This window comes from Emys orbicularis, chromosome 8 (genome assembly GCF_028017835.1).
Source record: "Emys orbicularis isolate rEmyOrb1 chromosome 8, rEmyOrb1.hap1, whole genome shotgun sequence".
NCBI classification, from domain to species: Eukaryota; Metazoa; Chordata; order Testudines; family Emydidae; genus Emys; species Emys orbicularis.
The window spans coordinates 59765126-59785804 of record NC_088690.1 but is presented as its reverse complement, the minus strand read 5'-3'; the positions used below and the strand labels follow the sequence as shown (position 1 = coordinate 59785804).

Below are 20679 nucleotides of genomic sequence, written 5' to 3'. Positions count from 1 at the left end.
ACTTCAGTCTACTGCACGTGATCATTGTTGCTTCCAAAATACTATCAGCAGACCAATACTTCTGAAAAGCATCTGTAAGTGATTTAATACTCCCTTCCCTGCCACAGTATGAAAGCTGGCCATGACTTTCTTTTGAAGGCTTGGGGGAAGAAGGAGGAAGACTAAGGGTATGTCTACACTACGAGAGTAGTACGATTTTACTTAAATCGAATATGTGGAATCGATATTACAAAGTCAACGTGTGTATCCACAATAAGGACAGTAATTCGACTTTGTGAGTCCACACTAACGGGGCAAGCGTCGACATTGGAAGCGGTGCACTGTGGGCAGCTATCCCACAGTCCCCGCTGCCCATTGGAATTCTGGGTCGAGCCCCCAATGCCTTCTGGGGAAAAAAATGTGTCGAGGGTGGTTTTGGGTAACTGTCGTCATCCAACCGTCACTCCCGCCCTCCCTCCCTGAAAGCGCCGGCGGGAAATCAGTTCGCGCACTTTTCTGGTCAGTGACAGCGCGGACGCCACAGCACTGTGAGCATGGAGCCCGCTGCGACCATCGCTGCAGTTATGGCTGTTGTCAACACCTCGCACCTTATCATCCACCTTTCCCAGAGGCAGATGCTGAGAAATCGGGCGAGGAGGCTACGGCAGCGCGGTGAGGACCTGAAGTTTGAGAGTGGCACAGACCTGTCACAAAGCACGGGACCCCGCGCCGAGGACATCATGGTGGCAATGGGTCATGTTGATGTTGTGGAACGGCGATTCTGGGCCCGGGAAACAAGCACGGACTGGTGGGACCGCATAGTGCTGCAGGTCTGGGATGAATCACAGTGGCTGCGAAACTTTCGCATGCGGAAGGGGACTTTCCTGGAACTTTGTGAGTTGCTGTCCCCTGCCCTGAAGCGCAAGGACACCCGGATGCGAGCAGCCCTGACTGTCCATAAGTGAGTGGCCATAGCCCTCTGGAAGCTTGCAATGCCAGACAGCTACCGATCAGTCGCGAACCACTTTGGCGTGGGCAAATCTACTGTGGGGGTGGTTGTGATGCAAGTAGCCAACGCAATCGTTGAGCTACTGCTCTCAAAGGTAGTGACCCTGGGAAACGTGGAGGTCATCATAGATGGCTTCGCCACAATGGGATTCCCAAACTGTGGTGGGGCTATAGATGGAACTCACATCCCTATCCTGGGACCAGACCACCAGGCCAGCCAGTACATTAACAGAAAGGGCTACTTTTCAGTGGTGCTGCAAGCACTGGTGGACCATAGGGGACGTTTTACAAACATCAACGTCGGATGGCCGGGCAAGGTTCATGACGCTCGTGTTTTCAGGAACTCTGGTCTGTTTAGACGGCTGCAGGAAGGTATTTACTTCCCGGACCACAAAATAACTGTTGGGGATGTGGAGATGCCTATAGTGATCCTCGGGGACCCAGCCTACCCGCTAATGCCCTGGCTCATGAAGCCCTATACAGGCGCCCTGGACAGTGAAAAAGAACTCTTCAACTACCGGCTGAGCAAATGCAGAATGGTGGTGGAGTGTGCTTTTGGACGTCTCAAGGGGAGATGGAGAAGCTTACTGACTCGCTCTGATCTCAGCGAAACCAATATCCCCATTGTTATTGCAGCTTGCTGTGTGCTCCACAATCTCTGTGAGAGCAAGGGGGAGACCTTTATGGCGGGGTGGGAGGTTGAGGCAAATAGCCTGGCTGCTGATTACGCCCAGCCAGACAGCCGGGCGATTAGAAGAGCCCAGCGGGACGCGCTGTGCATCCGGGAGGCTTTGAAAGCTAGGTTCCTGAGTGAGCAGGGTAACCTGTGACTATTAAGTTTGTTTACAGAGAAGCTGAACCTGCCCCCGTTTCTTTACCCGGTTAATGTTCACTATCCTCTCCAGTTACATACCCCGTTCCCCCCCCTTCCAACACACGTTTAAAAATAAAATCACTTGAAATTTGTTAATGAACACAGTTTTCTTTATTACTGTTTTCGCGGTAAAGTGTTGAACCTGGGACGCAGACTGTGGTGGGGAGCGGGTGTAGTGTAGTGATGCAAAGGACGCTTCTAAACTCGAGGAATGACAGGCTCCGTACTGGTGGACTGGTTATTTCAACGGAGCCTGACACCCCTCCTGTTCGGGACTCTGTGTGTGGGGGCTATGTGACTTTGTGGCAGGGGGAGGACGGTTACAGATCCCCTGCTGCATGGCTCTGTGATCCAGGATAAGGACCGCTGCATAAGATCTCTAACTGCCCTCCCCCGCCACAAAGTCACATAGCCCCCCCCCCCACACAGAACATGAAAACCACCTCCCAGACTGACCAGGGTAACTAGTGACTGCAATGTGTGTGTGCCCTGCTGCTGAACCTGCCCCCGCGTCTGTACCCTGGTAAAGGTGACTGTCCTGTCCAATTACCAACCCCCTTCCCCCCCTTCAAACAGACTCTCCTCTAAAAGAACATGATGGAAACAGTAATTAACAGAAACGTATTTTTTATTAGCAACTACACATGAAACTGGGGGATGAAACTGGGACGGGGGCTTGGGTGAGGCGGGCAGGAAAGGACTTATCAAATTTTGGGGAATGAGAGCCTTCTGGTACTTGAGCAGTCTGCAGGGAGTGAGAGTTTGCACGGACTCTGCTGCCCCTCCTTCTTGGGACTTTGGGTGAGGGGGGTATGGGACTTTGTGGCGGGGGAGGGCGGTTAGAGAGACTGCAGCGGGGCTCTGTCCTCCTGCCTCCGGTCCTGCAGAACATCCACAAGGCGCCGGAGCGTGTCCGTTTGCTCCCTCATTAGTCCAAGCAGCGTTTGAGTCGCCTGCTGGTCTTCCTGCCGCCACCTCTCCTCCCGTTCAATGTGTGATCGGTGGATTTGGGACAAGTTCTCCCTCCACTGGGTCTGCTGGGCTGCCTGGGCTCGGGAGCAGCCCATAAGTTCCGAGAACATGTCCTCCCGTGTCCTCTTCTTCCTACGCCTAATCTGCGCTAGCCTCTGGGAGTGTGATGCCAGGGGAGGTCGGGAGACAGTCGCAGCTGTGGGATGGGAAAAAGGGAGTGAATTCCTCAGAAAGATAAATTTAGTTGTGAACAAGGAACATAGTCTTTCTCTGTGAAGAAGACCATGCACAGCACCTATCACATGCGCACTCAGGACAAGGTCGAATTTTCGGCCTTCGCATTCAGTGCCTGGGGTCTTGCAGTGCAGATCAGACAAGCGGGGCAGGACAGCGGAATTTGTGTAGCAGGCCGACATGGTAAGCCGTAGACTTGTGGCTGCTTAAAACTTTAATAATAGCACTGGCCTCCTTTCACGTTCAAAGCAATGCCAGTCCCTGCTGCCAGCAATCTGGCAAGCATGAACTCTGCCCCTGTCCCATCCCCTCACGGCTGTCCCAGGGAAAGATCCCTGTATGCTGCCCCTCTCCCGCCTCCACCGCGTGGCTGTAAACCGCCGGTTACAGTTCTGTAAAGGAACAGGCAAGCAGTCCCAATACTAACATTCCCCTACCTAATTCAAAGCAGGTCACCATGAGCAACATCACTCTGATGAGGATTTCAGAGACTGAGAAAGAAAGGATGCTTCGGGAAAGCATGCAAAGACCAGGGACGTATGCCGCCATGCTCTGCAAGGAAATGATCCCCGAGTACTTGCTTGTCTCCTGGCGCAGAAACGTTTCCTACCACGGAGGACCCAATAAGGCCGCTCTCCCCAGGAACCTGATGCAAAGGCTTTCCAATTACCTCCAGGAGAGCTTCGTGGAGATGTCCCAGGAGGATTTCTGCTCTATCCCCGGACATATAGACCGGATTTTACTGTAGCTGCACTGGCAGGGACTAAACAGTAGGGCAAACCAATCATACTAAAGCGGACATTGTTAGATTTTTTTTCAGTAGTTGCACTGCCAAGGACTGAAACGTTAAGCGCCTAGGGCAAAGTAATCATGCAAAACCCATTGTTAATATTGTTAATATTCCTATTCTGTTAAAAATAAACGTTTACATGTTTAAAACACTTACTGACTGATCCTTCCCCTGATTCTGTGTCCGGGTTAACGCCTGGGGATGGTTGGTAGGGGATCTCTGTAAGGGTGATGAAGAGATCCTGGCTGTCGGGGAAATCAGCGTTGTAAGCGCTGTCGACTGCCTCGTCCTCCTCATCTCCTTCCTCATCTTCCCCGTCCGCTAACATGTCCGAGGAAGCGGCCGTCGACAATATCCCATCCTCAGAGTCCACGGTCAGTGGTGGGGTAGTGGTGGCGGCCGCACCTAGGATGGAATGCAGTGCCTCGTAGAAACGGGATGTCTGGGGCTGGGATCCGGAGCGTCCGTTTGCCTCTTTGGTCTTCTGGTAGCCTTGTCTCAGCTCCTTGATTTTCACGCGGCACTGCGTTGCATCCCGGCTGTATCCTCTCTCTGCCATGGCTTTTGAGATCTTCTCGTAGATCTTTGCATTCCGTTTTTTCGATCGCAGCTCGGAAAACACGGACTCATCGCCCCACACAGCGATCAGATCCAAGACTTCCCGATCAGTCCATGCTGGGGCCCTCTTTCTATTCTGAGATTGCACGGCCATCTCTGCTGGAGAGCTCTGCATCGTTGCCAGTGCTGCTGAGCTCGCCACGATGTCCAAACAGGAAATGAGATTCAAACTGCCCAGACAGGAAAAGGAATTCAAATTTTCCCGGGGCTTTTCCTGTGTGGCTGGTCAGAGCATCCGAGCTCGGACTGCTGTCCAGAGCGTCAACAGAGTGGTGCACTGTGGGATAGCTCCCGGAGCTATTACCATAGATTTCCATCCACACCTAGCCTAATTCGACATGGCCATGTCGAATTTAGCGCTACTCCCCTCGTTGGGGAGAGGAGTACAGAAGTCGAATTTAAGAGACCTCTATGTCGAACTAAATAGCTTCGTTGTGTGGACGGGTGCAGAGTTAATTCGATGTAACGCTGCTAAATTCGACATAAACTCCTAGTGTAGACCAGGCCTAAGACTTGTGTACTGTTGTGACGGGGTCCCCGGGGTGCAACCTGAAACTAGGGTACTGCTGAGCCCTCTGTCTTACCAACCAGGGCTCCCTCTTGCACTGTGATAATGTGACAAACTGCAAATCCCTCCAGGTCTTGCACTCTCACAAACATCCACAGGCAGGGACACACCCAGCTGAGTTACATGAATGCTTTCATGAGCCACCCATGAACCAACAATAGAGAGACTCCAGCCAGTTCCCCAGCCTAGGACTTGGTGCTAGATGTAAACCAATAGAGATACTCATTTTCCAAAATAGAACTTTGCACACAATAAAGAAACAGACAACAAAATTAAAGTGCTAACAAACAAAGCCGAAATCTCATTATAGGCGAGTCTCATCTTACGCTGGGGTTACGTTCCGCTGTCAGCATGTAAAGCGAAAATTGCGTATAGTCAAAATTACATTGAGTGTAATGGCGAGTGGAATCGCCCGCACTACAGGTACAGTATTAAAATTGTTATTTTTCTCTTTTTTTTGTTTTCTTTTTGCCGACCGCGCAAAGCTGAATTCGCGCATGTTAAATGCGCGTAAGATGAGACCCGCCTGTACTTCAAAGCGGGTTGTAAAAATCTCTGAAAGGAGATGTAGAAATGCGATGGAGCAGCAAACTACTCATGTTTAAGACAATCAGGGAGCAGTGGGACAGAATATATACAATTTTGACAGAAAATGGGGATACTCAGCTCATTGATAGCATTGACCACAATACCTTGAACATCTTAATAGTTCCTTTAGCCTTCAAAGAAGTGTCAGATGCACTAGAGCAGTCATCTAGAGCAGTGGTCTCCAAAGTGGTGTGTGCGCAAAAGGATTCTTGGGGGTGCGCCGTAGGAGGAGTGGTGGTGTTTTATTTTTTCCTTCGGCAGTTCGGGCGGGAGTCCGAGCAGCTTTTTTTTTTTTTTCTTCTTTTTTTCCTTTGCTTCAGCAAAAATGGTAGAGCCGGCGAGGCAGGGGGTGCGTGCTCAAAAATTTTTTACTGATAGGGGTGCGCGATCAAAAAAGTTTGGAGACCACTGATCTAGAGTAGTCATCGCAGCCCAGTCTCCACTTAGTGCCCATTTGGTACAAAAGGCTGAAAAAGCATCTTCATCCTTCTACCACTGATGAAGATAGTCTTAAGTCAAAGCTTTGCAATGTCTCATGGAAAAATTTGAAATTAGACCTATGCATAGAGTAGCGGTTTTCCTACACCTGCGAACGAAGGGGATGAAATGTTTTCACTGAAGAAGAGAGACAGGAAGATTATCAAGAAACCAAGAAGCTTGTCTCATTGCATGAAGAAAAATATTGCTGCAATGAATCTTATGCTTCTTTTGTCAGCTACATAGACTACATTACCAAAGGAGAAAAAATTGTCACATAGAGTTTGAGGATTCGAATAACGAGTGTGGAAATGATGATGATGAAGTGTCAAAGTATGTCACCCTGATGCTGACAAAGAATGAAGATGTGCAGCTGCTGGAGTGGTGGAGACAACAGAAGCACAATTTTCCTCTTTTTTCAGTCGAGTTGCACGGTTTGTGCATTCCACCGTCCCTGCATCCAGGGTACCCTCCGAGAGAGCCATCTCAGTCTCTGGTTGCACAGTTAATGAGAATCAAATTTCACTTTAGCCAGGAACTGTGGATGATTTAATGGTTTTACACAGTAATATTTCAAAGAAAATCAACTGTTCCGAGAGACATCTAAGACGAAGTCCCGCAATTCAGGGCTGGTATAAGTCACAAGCTAAACAGGCGCCCAACTTTTTATTTTATAGTTCAGTTTGTGATTTTGAGTATTATTGACTTGAGATGTTTATTTTATTTTTGTATGTAAAATGCTATTTGTTCTGATGCCTGTTTAAAATAATATAGCAAGTGTGTGCATTTATGAAGCCATATATCTTCCTTATACAGTATTGATGCATGCATATTGATGCTCCTCCTGAGAGGTACAGTGAGATAGGGTGCTGGTGCATGAGCAGATGTAGATACATATGAAAGTGGGGTGCGGATCGCGGGTCAGATACAAGTTATTTATTGTGGATGCGGATCCAAATTTGTATATCCCTACAGCTCTGTATCTGTAAGAAGACCTCAGTTTCAAGTCTCCTTTTTTAAAAGGTCTTCCCCTCTGCACGGATATTCAGGATAGGTAAACTTTAGCCAGGATGTCTTTTCCTGGGTTGTACAATTTTTCTAGGTGCTTTTAGCTAGTATCGTCTGGTTAGGGAGGCAGCCTCTCTTTGCCTGACTGCACCACAAATCGTGAGCATGGTTTTCTATGTACACTAATACATACATTCATAACCACACTCTTCATACATATCTCCTAATGACCATTAAGTTTAATACATTACAAGCTTTCATAAAAAATCTTACTCGCCTTTTATAATATAATAAAGTTGTGTATAATCTATTGATTCAACTGCCTATTCTTTGGGGTCAAACTCCCTATTCTCCCCGTGGCGTGTTTGGACCCTGATTGTCACAGGTGCAGAGAACCCAGCTGCGGGTGGTGTCCCAAAGCTGCCTGGGCCCATATGCTGCTGGCCTGTTTACTGCAATAGAGCTAATCAAACTCATCCCAGAGTAGCATAGGAAAGTCTCCTGTCACCGGGGAAGAAACAAGGCATCACATAACTAGAAATCTTTGAAAGGATTGCAGAGTATCTCCACGAAAGCTTCATTTAGATCTCTCGAGGATAAAAGGGATGCCCTTATTCAGATAAACAAAGTACGCTTCCTCCCCCTCCCCCCCGTCTAGCCTAGTAAACCAAAGAATTGAAAAGTGGACACTGAGTCTACTTTCTGACACTAATCTGATGTGGACTGTGTAATCAGATTGCCTTTCTAATTTCTTTGAATTTATTCCCTAATGTTTTATTTTCTGACATTATACTACTAAAGTAAGCAATCAAAAGTCAATGCCTTTGTTCTGTAAATCTGCGGATGAGATGGGCACCATTTTAAAATGGGGAATGATGGTGGAAGGGGGTTTAGGTAGGAAGATGAGGTTTTGGGTAACAAAAGGCAAAAAAATTATTATAAATTGCATGTATGTGCTTAACGAGCTCCCTTCCCCTTCATCAGCAAGCTTATCTGCACTCACTTGGTGGGACTGGTTTGAAACCGCTGCTGTGTTTCCCACCTCCAATTACACTGGTCTACAATTTTTGAGAAGTCGTCTGCTTCAGAGATAAAATGTGCTATTTATTATGTATTTTGATGTGCTGAATTCAAATATGACAATTAAAACAACTGATTGGCTACTGTTTCTAAGATATTTAAGTTTTTACATTTTATGTCTATGTATATTGTGTAGATAGAGTTTTAATCATAAATTGTAAACCTAGGTCTTTTCATGTGTTTATGGTTGCTTTACATGATATTTCACCTGTCCTGTTTATGTAACACTTTAAAAATCAGCAAAAGGGTTATATAAATAAAATTTATGATGAAACAAAAGGCAAAAAACTATTATGTACATAGTTTAGTCCTATTCAGTGTCTACTCGGCGCTTCTTGGCTTGTCTCTTGTATTCATTAAATGGAGCATCTCTTGTCACTGTCCAGCAATAGTCTGCAAGCATTGATGGGCTCCATTTGCCCTGATAGCGTTTCTCCATTGTTGCAATGTCCTGGTGAAATCGCTCGCCGTGCTCGTCGCTCACGGCTCCGCAGTTCGGTGGAAAAAAATCTAGATGAGAGTGCAAAAAATGTATCTTTAGTGACATGTTGCAACCAAGGCTTTTGTATGCCTTGAGGAGGTTTTCCACCAACAACCTGTAGTTGTCTGCCTTGTTGTTTCCGAGAAAATTTATTGCCACTAACTGAAAGGCTTTCCATGCCGTCTTTTCCTTGCCACGCAGTGCATGGTCAAATGCATCATCTCGAAGAAGTTCACGAATCGGAGGACCAACAAAGACACCTTCCTTTATCTTAGCTTCACTTAACCTTGGAAATTTTCCACGGAGGTACTTGAAAGCTGCTTGTGTTTTGTTAATGGCCTTGACAAAGTTCTTCATCAGACCCAGCTTGATGTGTAAGGGTGGTAACAAAATCTTCCTTGATTCAACAAGTGGTGGATGCTGAACACTTTTCCTTCCAGGCTCCAATGACTGTCGGAGTGGCCAATCTTTCTTGATGTAGTGGGAATCTCTTGCACAACTATCCCATTCTCAGAGAAAACAGCACTACTTTGTGTATCCAGTCTGCAGACCAAGCAAGAGAGCAACAACCTTCAAATCGCCACAAAGCTGCCACTGATGTTGGTCATAGTTTATGCACCTCAAAAGTTGTTTCATGTTGTCATAGGTTTCCTTCATATAGACTGCATGACCAACTGGAATTGATGGCAAAACATTGCCATTATGCAGTAAAACAGCTTTAAAACTCGTCTTCGATGAATCAATGAACAGTCTCCACTCACCTGGATCGTGAACGATGTTGAGGGCTGCCATCACACCATCGATATTGTTGCAGGCTACAAGATCACCTTCCATGAAGAAGAATGGGACAAGATCCTTTTGACGGTCACGGAACATGGAAATCCTAACATCACCTGCCAGGAGATTCCACTGCTGTAGTCTGGAGCCCAACAGCTCTGCCTTACTCTTGGTTTGTTCCAAATCCCTGACAAGGTCATTCAGTTCACCTTGTGTTATGAGGTGTGGTTCAGAGGAGGAGGATGGGAGAAAATGTGGGTCCTGTGACATTGATGGTTCAGGACCAGAAGTTTCATCCTCTTCCTCTTCCTCGTCTGACTCAAGTGAGAATGATTCTGGTGCATCAGGAACCGGCAGTCCTTCTCCGTGGGGTACTGGGCGTATAGCTGATGGAATGTTTGGATAATGCACAGTCCACTTTTTCTTCTTTGACACACCTTTCCCAACTGGAGGCACCATGCAGAAGTAACAATTGCTGGTATGATCTGTTGGCTCTCTCCAAATCATTGGCACTGCAAAAGGCATAGATTTCCTTTTCCTGTTCAACCACTGGCGAAGATTTGTTGCACAAGTGTTGCAGCATATGTGTGGGGCCCACCTCTTGTCCTGATCTCCAATTTTGCAGCCAAAATAAAGGTGATAGGCTTTCTTAACCATAGTGGTTATACTGCGCTTTTGTGATGCAAAAGTCATTTCACCACAAACATAGCAGAAATTATCTGCACTGTTCACACAAGTACGAGGCATCTCCGCTCACTTTGGCTAAACAGAAATGTGTCCCTTTGCAAAATCAAACACTGACAAATAAGAGAGCACGACACTGTATGATTTCTAGAGCTGATATAGGGCAATTTGTTCAGCAGAGTGATGTAAGCTTTGTTATGATTGCATCATCCATGACTTCTAGGAATAACATGATGCAATTCATATCATGTATGACGCAATACCAGCTTCAGATTGCATCATTCATTGTTTTGCCTAAAAAGCAAGTACTGTCCAAACCCAGTCATAGATTTATTCATAGATCCAGTCAAAGATGTATTTTAGTCATTTCTGGTTTAAATTGAGATCCCTTCCCTTTATAACTCACTTATCCTCCGCCATTCCCAAGTCAAGGGTCGTATATACTGACCCAATAGCATATCTTGAAAACTAGAGCCAATCAACAATTTTAAGCATCATTTTCGTTCTCAGTGACCCCAAATTAGTAAAGTTTGACTACATTTATTTCAGAAGCATTTTGGCTGTAGAGCAGTGTTTTATCAGTAACCAGTTTGCTTAAAAATTATTGAAAATTGAGCTCCGTATGTAATGCTCCTCTAGGTATTACACAGTTTTGTAGTATTTGGAATATAAATGTCTGATTCTGAACCTTCGTTTGATACCAGAATGATGTCAAAGAGCTGTTTTGCTCCATGATTGTGCGTTTAGTTCTAACCAAATTTCTGTGACTTCAACAAGAATACAGTACTTTAGGGACTTGACTCTCTCCTGGTGCTGTTCTGTATAAACAAATATGGAACTGTAAAACTGCACAGTGTGAGGTTAGATAGGATAAACAAGGTTTTTTCTTACTGGAAGTAGACACAGGGATAGTGTCTGGTTATACATCCAGCCAGAGTCTGCAAGAAATAATTTTAGTTTCTCAGAAGTTGAAGAAGCAGTACAAGTTTGGGGATGGGAGGAGTAATGCAGCAGAGAATGCGTCTATAGTGTTTATTTTTTAGAACTCTGTAAACAGCAGTTGCATTACATCCTGCTAAACCTTGATCTTTTTTCAGCATTTTTAACAGTGTAACAAAGAAAAAGTTGCAAGATAAGGTACATCAGCTTTCACTTGCTAATTCGTCATGACTAGAAAGTATTTTTATTTTTTTTATATTAAAACTTTGTCAATTTTATTTTAATTTTTAAATACTTAAAGTGAAAGCTTGAAATGTTAATGCAATTTTAGATATGTTGTATTTGGTAGCAGCCACACTTTAAAAAAGAATGTTCCAGTAACACAGTTGTTGTAGACTTCACACTATATAGCAGGGGTGGGCAGACTACGCCTGAGGGCCGCATCTGGCCCGCCAGCCGTTTTAATCCAGCCCTTGAGCTACCACTGGGGGGAGCGGGATCTGGGGCTTGCTCCTCTCCGGCACTTCAGCCAGGGAGCAGGGTTGGGGGCCGCTCCACGCAGCTCCTGGAAGCAGCGACATGTCCCCCCTCCGGCTCCTACACATAGGGGCAGCCAGGGGGCTCCACTGTGCACGCTACCCCCACCCCAAGCACCGCCCCCTGCAGCTCCCGTTGGCTGGGAACCATGGCTTGAGGTAAGCGTTGCCCGTAGCCTGCACCCTGAGCCACCCCCCACCCCCACCCCAGCCCCAAACCCCTGCCCCAGTCCTGATCCCCCTCCTGCCCACCAAACTCCTCAGTCCCAGACTGGAGCACCCTCCTACACCCCAAACCCCTCATCGCCTGCACCCCCAGCCAGAGCCCTCACCCCCTCCCATACACCAACCCCAATTTCATGAGCATTCATGGCCCACCATACAATTTCTATACCCAGATGTGGCCCCCGGGCCAAAAAGTTTGCCCACCCCTGCTATATAGTATATAATCTTACTACAGTAGAACCTCAAAGTTACGAACACTTTGGGAATGGAGGTTGTTCGTAACTCTGAAATGTTCGTAACTGAACAAAATGTTATGGTGGTTCTTTCAAACGTTTACAACTGAACATTGACTTAATACAGCTTTGAAACTTTACTATGCAGAAGAAAAATGTTGCTTTCCCTTTATTTTTTTTAGTAGTTTAGGTTTGACACAGTACTGTATTTGCTTTTTTTGTGTGTGTGTCTGCTGCTGCCTGATTGTGTACTTCTAGTTCCAAATGAGGTGTGTGGTTGATCGGTCAGTTCGTAACTGGTGTTCGTAACTCTGAGGTTCTACTGCAGTATATTAAAAATATAACATTTGTGAATCTTATAAGACTTTAACAAGGACATTTTATAGTATAAATTACTTGTAAATATCAGCTTATCTAGCAATGACAAGACATCAAACTGTGGAACCTAGAGTATAGATTAGGCCTTGATTTAGTTTAAATATTATTGGTCAGATTTTCAGAAGTGCTGAGCATCCACAAATCCCATTGAAGTTAATGTAAGCTGCTAGTGCTCAGTACCTTTGAAAATCAGACCATATCACTTTGTAGTAATGTAAACTTGTAATTAAGGTTGCAGTTCAACTTTTATTGTATCCACTTATGTCCATTCATAACTGTCTCAGATTTTCTTTTTGCCTTGGAACTGAAACTTTCCACTCTAGGAATGAAATCCTGGCCCCATTTAAGAGAGTGGGAGTTTTGCTATTGATTTCAGTGGAGCCTAAACTGAACTCAAGCCAGGTCTCAGCTCAAAAGTGAATGTTTTTGGGACGTTTACACACAACATATTCAGTACTTTCTCCATTTAAAAATAGGCTTTCTACATACACTTACCTCAAACAGCAGAACTTTAAAGCTTACCTTCATACATGGTTAGCCCTCAGTGAAGAAATCTATGAGGGCAAGGCTAGCTTTTGTGGGGGAGGAGGAAAGGTTTAGGAACAACTTTCAAATGAGAAAATAGGAATTAAAAATCGGTGTATGCATGCAACACACTTTTTTTTTTAACTGCAAGTTTTTAGTTATGTTATTGCCTGAAGTACTGTGGAGTTATACAGTTTCATAGTGGTTAAATTCATAATTCTATAGTATCAAAATGATATTTTCCCTCTAAATTCAGAATAGTGTAGTTTAAATTCTCTGGCATCACAGAAAAACACAATTGCATAACTTCATAAGCAGAATTTTTGTTTATCTGTTGTAGCTGTTGTAGGTCTTGCAGTTTATAGAGTTTATATAATAGAATTTAAAACTTCATATTATAGTTAGCTATAATGTTTTTAAAATCTAATGTAATTAAATGCAAATATCTACATTAATTCAACTTAAAGTTGTAAACTTCAAATATTAAAGTCAGGAAATTCGAAAGTTCAGGATCTCAGAGCAATATTAATGTAGTCACATTTTGCATATAGGGAAGTGTTTTGAATTAAGGCTTTTAAGTTAATTTATTTAATAAGTATTATGTGCAGTTTGGGTCAGTTAAGATTTTTATAGCAATGTTAACTTTTGCATTTCCTAACTTACAAAGTTACTGTAAGTATGATATTTGCTTTGATGTAGTTTTTAATGTATTTAATGTTTTCACTTCATATATGAAACATACTTGCTTTAACTGCCTTTTTATGTGTTTTAAAACTAGGTGAATTTTCTTTTTCAGGTAAGCTTCTGGGTCGTTAGAGAGATTCTTCATGCACAAACTTTAAAAATAAGAGCTGAAGTTTTGAGCCACTATATTAAAACTGCTAAGGTAAGACTTTATTTGTTTTGGGACTTGATATGCTGTAACTTTTATATGCGAGTTCACCCTTTCAAAAATGCATGTGGATAAATATTTGTTTAACACTCCATTTGGCTGCAGTGGTGTCTGTTAACATGTGGTAGTGTTTGGCCTCATCAGTGTGACAACATCAGCAGAAAGGGTGACAGACCAAAGCTCCAGAACTGGAGTTATATGCCTAAAGAAAAATTTACTTGGTTTAAGAAAATGCTTTCAGATGCTGTATTTCAAATAATTTACTAATTAATTTTTACTAATTTTAATGTTTACTAATTTTATTTTTCTATCAGTATAATTTATTTCCCATTTTATTGGATAATCTGAATTAAGCACCTGTCGCTATTTGCAGGCTCTGAATATTTTACTTTGCTCTGGCTGCTGTTCTTTAAAATACATTGTTTATTTTTGCTGCTTGGAAGGAAAGGGCCTGAGACCTCTTTTCTTCTAGTAATAATGTTATGGCTAATATCAATCTGTCTGGTATGAAATACTTTCTTTTGGGTGTAATACAATTTCAAAAATATTTTTTTGAGTAAAGGTGTAGTAGATCAAGCAGCCGCTAGCCATGTTTCCCTCATCTCATATTAATGTTGCCTGTTCCAATACATTAGCTAATCATCCATGTACAAATCCTGTTGTTACTTGTGTGAATACTCTTCCATTGTGCAACCTCTGCATGGGGCTGAGTTCCCTGCGAAGCTCTAGACAGCTCCCTACAAAGTACTATGAAATGTTTTGAGGGCAAGATAGAAGATCTCCTATTCTCTTCCCTGTCTCTCTGCTTCATGGTTTCTTATAGCACCTATCACTACAATATCTAGGTGATGGAAGCTATCCCAAGCATTAGGTTCCCACATTTCCCCCCATAGATCTTAGCATCCATCTGGAAAAAAATCAGAGGGGCGGGGACAGGGTTTTAGAATTCTACTTGTTTAGAATTCAAACCCTTGTATGTCTCTTAACAGTGTTACTGGGGTTGAAGTGATGTAGGTTTTGTCAGTTAAAACTTGTCAGAGTTGTGTGCAAGTGGGTTTGGGCATGCCTTTTCTATTCAGGTCCTTATATAGTCTTCATCACTATTTAATGCCTTAAATTTTGCCCTGAAAAATAAGATTAGGAGAAAGAAAAGGGATAAAACCTCTAGGATCTATTTTAACTGAAATTTTATTAAAAAGTAGTAACATTAAAAAGATTTTGTTCTGTTCCTGACTGCACTCTTTAACAGAAATATATGGCTAGAATCACTCCCCTGTTTACATCTGGAGAAACTGTCATAGAACTAGGCAAAGGTCCCCAAAGGTCAACCAGGAGTTGGGGAGGTTATGGCAGGAGATCAGTAATAGTACAGAAGTTTGGAATGGCTGATTGAAAAAAGGACCTGGTCAGGGGATGTTAGGTGTGCACACATTCAGCACCAACTTGAAGCCGATTTGGCTCCAGTACTCCTATATATTTCCCATTGGGTAATTAAAGCTTCTCTTTTCTGATGGAAATCCCTAAGGGAGGGCAATGGTGGAAACTCCACCTGACCTTCCTGTAAGTGAATTTGCCTGGGTGGATGGTAAAAGGGACCTCATTAGCTAGGAGGGATTCAATTTATACCTTGTTCTGTCTTCAGAAAATCTTGCCCAGTTAGCACTTGTAAATACCATAACTGAACTGCCACTTATTTTCAATTCGTTGTTGTATTACAGCCACTGAGACACAGCCTGAAATACTGTATGCAATATTCTGCCAAGATCTCCCTCTCTGAAATGTCTGCAGTTTTGAGATAATTGTGGAAGCCCACTACATTTTATCATTTGCTTTAGCCATGGAATTGAGATTTGTGTTTAATAGTAAAACGCACAAAATTTACTGAAAGTAGTTCTTGAGTCTTTAATCTGTTATAACACATTAACCCTGAGCTAAATGTTAGCTTCAGGAAGCGTGCTTATTCTAAAGCACCTTCTATTACCAGGCATGTAATGCACCTTTGTCAGCTTTGTGGAAAGTACTTACTGGTACTTTACCTGCCTGCCAATATTCATAACTCCAGCATTTTTATTAACACGCAATTCCCTGTTGTTGGTTGTGAAGTGACACAAATTATATTCTAATCCCTGGAAAACTCTGCAGATTTCTCCACTCAAATCAGGAAGAATCTTGTGTTGTTGATACTTAGGCCTGGTCTACACTAGGAGTTTATATCGAATTTAGCGCCGTTACATCGAATTAACCCCGCACCCGTCCACACCACGAAGCTATTTAATTCGACATAGAGCTGTCTTAAATTCGACTTCTGTACTCCTCGAAAACGAGAGGAGTAGCGCTAAATTCGAAATGGCAATATCGAATTAGGCTAGGTGTGGATGGAAATCGACGGTAATAGCTCCGGGAGCTATCCCACAGTGCACCACTCTGTTGACGCTCTGGACAGCACTTCGAGCTCGGATGCTCTGACCAGCCACACAGGAAAAGCCCCGGGAAAATTTGAATTCCTTTTCCTGTCTGGGCAGTTTGAATCTCATTTTCTGTTTGGACAGCGTGGAGAGCTCAGCAGCACTGGCAACGATGCAGAGCTCTCCAGCAGAGATGGCCGTGCAATCTAATAGAAAGAGGGCCCCAGCATGGACTGATCGGGAAGTCTTGGATCTCATCGCTGTGTGGGGCGATGAGTCCGTGCTTTCAGAGCTGCGCTCCAAAAGAAGGAATGCAAAGATCTACGAGAAGATCTCTAAAGCCATGGCAGAGAGAGGATACAGCCGGGATGCAACGCAGTGCCGCGTGAAAATCAAGGAGCTGAGACAAGGCTACCAAAAAACCAAAGAGGCAAACCGACGCTCCGGATCCCAGCCCCACACATCACGTTTCTACGAGGCACTGCATTCCATCCTAGGTGCGGCCGCCACCACTACCCCACCAGTGACCGTGGACTCAGAGGATGGGATACTGTCCACGGCCGGTTCCTCGTCGGAAATGTTAGCGGACGGGGAAGATGAGGAAGGAGATGAGGAGGACGAGGCAGTCGACAGCGCTTGCACCACTGATTTCCCCGACAGCCAGGAGCTCTTCATCACCCTTACCGAGATCCCCTACCAACCATCCACAGCCGTTACCCCGGACACCGAATCAGGGGAAGGATCAAGCAGTGAGTGCTTTAAACATCTAAACATGTAATTTTAACATAACTGGTCCACCGTGGTAACACACGTTCCCACGCCATGAGTCCAGTAAGTAGTCTGGGATCATGGCACGGCACAGCATGGCGGCATACGGCCCTGGCCTCTGCATGGTCTCCCGAAGCATTCTTCCCCTCTCGCTCTCCGAGATCCTCATTAGAGTTATATCGCACATGACGCCCTGCTTTAAATTAGGGAGGGGAATGTTAGTATTGGGACTGCTTTACAGCCACGCGGTGGAGGCGGCAGAGGGGCAGCATACAGTGATCTTTCCCGGGGACAGCCGCGAGGTGGTGGGACAGGGGCAGAGCTCATGCTTCCCTGATTGCTGCCAGCAGAGAGTGGCCTTGCATTCAGTGCGAAAGGAGCCCAGTGCTACTATTACATTTTTAAGCTGCCACAAGTCTACGGCTTACCATGTTTTCCTGCAACAAAAGTAGAGGTGTCCTGCCACGCTTCTCTGATCGCAACTGCAAGACCCCAGGCACTGAAGGCGAGGGCCGAAAATTCGACCTTGTCCTGTGTGCGCATGTGAAAGGTCCAGTGCATGGTGTTGTTCACAGAGAAAGACTATGTTCTTTGTTAGCAACTTCATTTATCTGTCTCAGGAATTTACTCCCTTTTTCCCATTCCCACAGACACATCTGCGACTGTCTCCCAACCCAGCCTGGCATCACACTCCCAGAGGCTAGCGCAGATTAGGAGAAGGAAGAGAAAGACGCGTGAAGACATGTTTTATGAACTTATGGAGTGCTCACGAGAGCAGGCAGCCCAGACGACACAGTGGAGGGAGAACTTGTCACAAATGCACAGAGCAGTCATGGAACGGGAGGAGAGGTGGCGCCAGGAGGACCAGCAGGCTACTCGAACCCTGCTTGGACTAATGAGGGAGCAAACGGAGACGCTCCGGCGCCTAGTGGATGTTCTGCAAGACCGGAGGCAGGAGGACAGAGCCCTGCTGCTGTCTATCTCTAACCGCCCTCCCCCGCCACCAAGTCCCACACCCCCCTCACCAAAAGTCCAAAGAAGGAGGGGCGGCAAGGGCCGTTAAAACTTTCAGTCGGCCCCTGCACACTGCTGCAGCAATGGAAGGCTCTCGTTCCAAAGTTTGAAAAGCCCTTTCCTACCCATCTCACAATAGCCCACGTCCAAGTTTCCTCCCCCCCTTTTCATGTGCGGTTCATAATAAAACATCTGTTTCTGTTAAGTACTGTTTCCGAGAGTGTCTTTTAGAGGGGATTCTGTCTGAAGGGGGGGAAGGGGTTTGTTACTTGGACAGGACAGTCACCTGTAGCAGGCTACAGAGGCGGGGGCAGGTCCAGCATCAGGACACATACACAGTACAGTCACCAGTTACCCTGGTCAGTCTGGGAGGCGGTTTTCATGTTCTGGGGTGCGAGGGGGTTGATCTGTGACTTTGTGGCGGGGGAGGGCAGTTACAGATCTTCTGCCGCGGTCCTTATCCTGGATCACAGAGCCACGCAGCAGGGGATCTGTTACCCTCCGCCCCCTGCCAGAAAGTCACTTGGCCGACACATACATGCAGTCCCGCCCAGGACTGCTGGCAGGCTGCGTTGAAACAACCAATCCAGCACTGCGGAGCCTGTCATTCCCGGAGTTTAGAAGCATCATTTGCATCAAAACAATAAACCAGCCCCCCGCCACAGTCTGCGTCCCCGGTTTAAAACATTCCCGCGAAAACAGTAAGAAAGAGAACCTTGTTCAGTAACAAAACGGAACAGATTTTATTTGTTGGGAAGGTGGGGAAGGGGGTATGTAACTTGGAAGGATAGTCAACAGTAACTGGGTAAAGAAACGGGGGCAGGTTCAGTATCTGTGTCCACAAAGTGAACAGTCACTGGAGACCCTGCTCAGTCAGGAACCTGGCTTTCAAAGCCTCCCTGATGCACAGCGCGTCCCGCTGGGATCTTCTAATCGCCCGGCTGTCTGGCTGGACGTAATCAGAAGCCAGGCTATTTGCCTCAAGCTCCCACCCCGCCATAAAGGTCTCCCCCTTGCTCTCACACAAATTGTGGAGCACACAGCAAGCAGCTATCACAATGGGGATATTGGTCTCGCTGAGATCACAGCGAGTGAGTAGGCTTCTCCATCTCCCCTTGAGACGGCCAAAAGCACACTCCACCACCATTCTGCACTTGCTGAGCCGGTAGTTGAATAGTTCTTTCCCTGAGTCCAGTGCGCCAGTGTAGGGCTTCATGAGCCAGGGCATTAGCGGGTATGCAGGGTCCCCGAGGATGACTGTAGGCATCTCCACATCCCCAACAGTTACTTTGTGGTCCGGGAAGTAAAGACCTTCCTGCAGCCGTCTATACAGACCAGAGTTCCTGAACACCCTAGCGTCATGAACCTTGCCAGGCCATCCAACGTAGATATTGGTAAAACGTCCCCGATGGTCCACCAGTGCTTGCAGCACCATGGAAAAGTACCCCTTTCTGTTGATGTACTGGCTGGCCTGTTGGTCCGGTGCCAGGATAGGGATGTGAGTCCCATCTATAGCCCCACCGCAGTTTGGGAATCCCATCTCGGCAAAGCCATCTCTGATGAGCTCCACGTTTCCCAGGGTCACTACCTTAGATAGCAGTAGCTTGACGATTGCCCTGGCTACTTGCATAACAGCAACCCCCACGGTAGACTTGCCCACACCAAAGTGGTTAGCGACGGACCGGTAGCTGTCTGGCGTTGCGAGCTTCCAGAGGGCTATGGCCACTCGCTTCTGGACAGTCAGGGCTGCCCGCATCCGGGTGTCCTTTCGCTTCAGGGCAGGGGACAGCAACTCACACAGTTCGAGGAAAGTCCCCTTCCGCATGCGAAAGTTGCGCAGCCACTGGGATTCATCCCAGACCTGCAGCACTATGTGGTCCCACCATTCTGTGCTTGTTTCACGGGCCCAGAATCGCCGTTCAACAGTATCAACAAGACCCAGTGACAGCGAGATGTCCTGGGCGCTGGGTCTCATGTTCTCAGAGAGGTCGGAGCTAGTGTCCGACTTCATGCCGTCACGGTGGTGCCGTAGCCTCCTCTCATGATTGATCTGCAGCTGCCTCTGGTACAGGTGGAGGAGAAGCTGCGAGGCGTTGAGAACTGCCACAACTGCAGCGATGGTCGCAGCGGGATCCATGCTCGCACTGCTGTGGCGTCCGCGCTGTCAGTAATCAGAAAAGCGCGCGAACTGATTTCCCACCGGCGCTTTCAGGGAGGGAGGGAGGGAGGGCGTGAGTGACGGACGGATGACGACAGGCGCCCAAAAGCACCCTCGACACATTTTTTTACCCAGAAGGCATTTGGGGCTCGACCCAGAATTCCAATGGGCAGCGGGGACTGCGGGAACTGTGGGATAGCTGCCCACAGTGCACCGCTTCCAATGTCGACGCTTGCCCCGTTAGTGTGGACTCACAAAGTCTCACAAAGTCGAATTACTGTCCTTAGTGTGGACACACACGTTCGACTTAGTAATATCGATTCCACATAGTCGAATTAACTAAAATCGAAGTACTCTCGTAGTGTAGACAAGGCCTTAGAGTGTGTCACCCTCATTGCAAGGAAATATAACTAAATTCTAACCATCACACTTATTCACCTCATACAATATAGTTTGATTTCTGATACA

The 20679-nt window shown here is 46.0% G+C and overlaps 1 protein-coding gene across 1 annotated transcript in view; it reads left to right on the top strand.

Moving 5' to 3' along the window:
* RALGPS2 (Ral GEF with PH domain and SH3 binding motif 2) overlaps positions 1–20679 on the top strand; it is a 260231-nt gene that overhangs the window by 62316 nt on the left and 177236 nt on the right. Inside the window, exon 6 of the mRNA XM_065408804.1 lies at positions 13771–13860. Coding sequence (XP_065264876.1) covers positions 13771–13860 — 90 coding nt within the window. The remainder of the gene's footprint in view (positions 1–13770; positions 13861–20679) is intronic.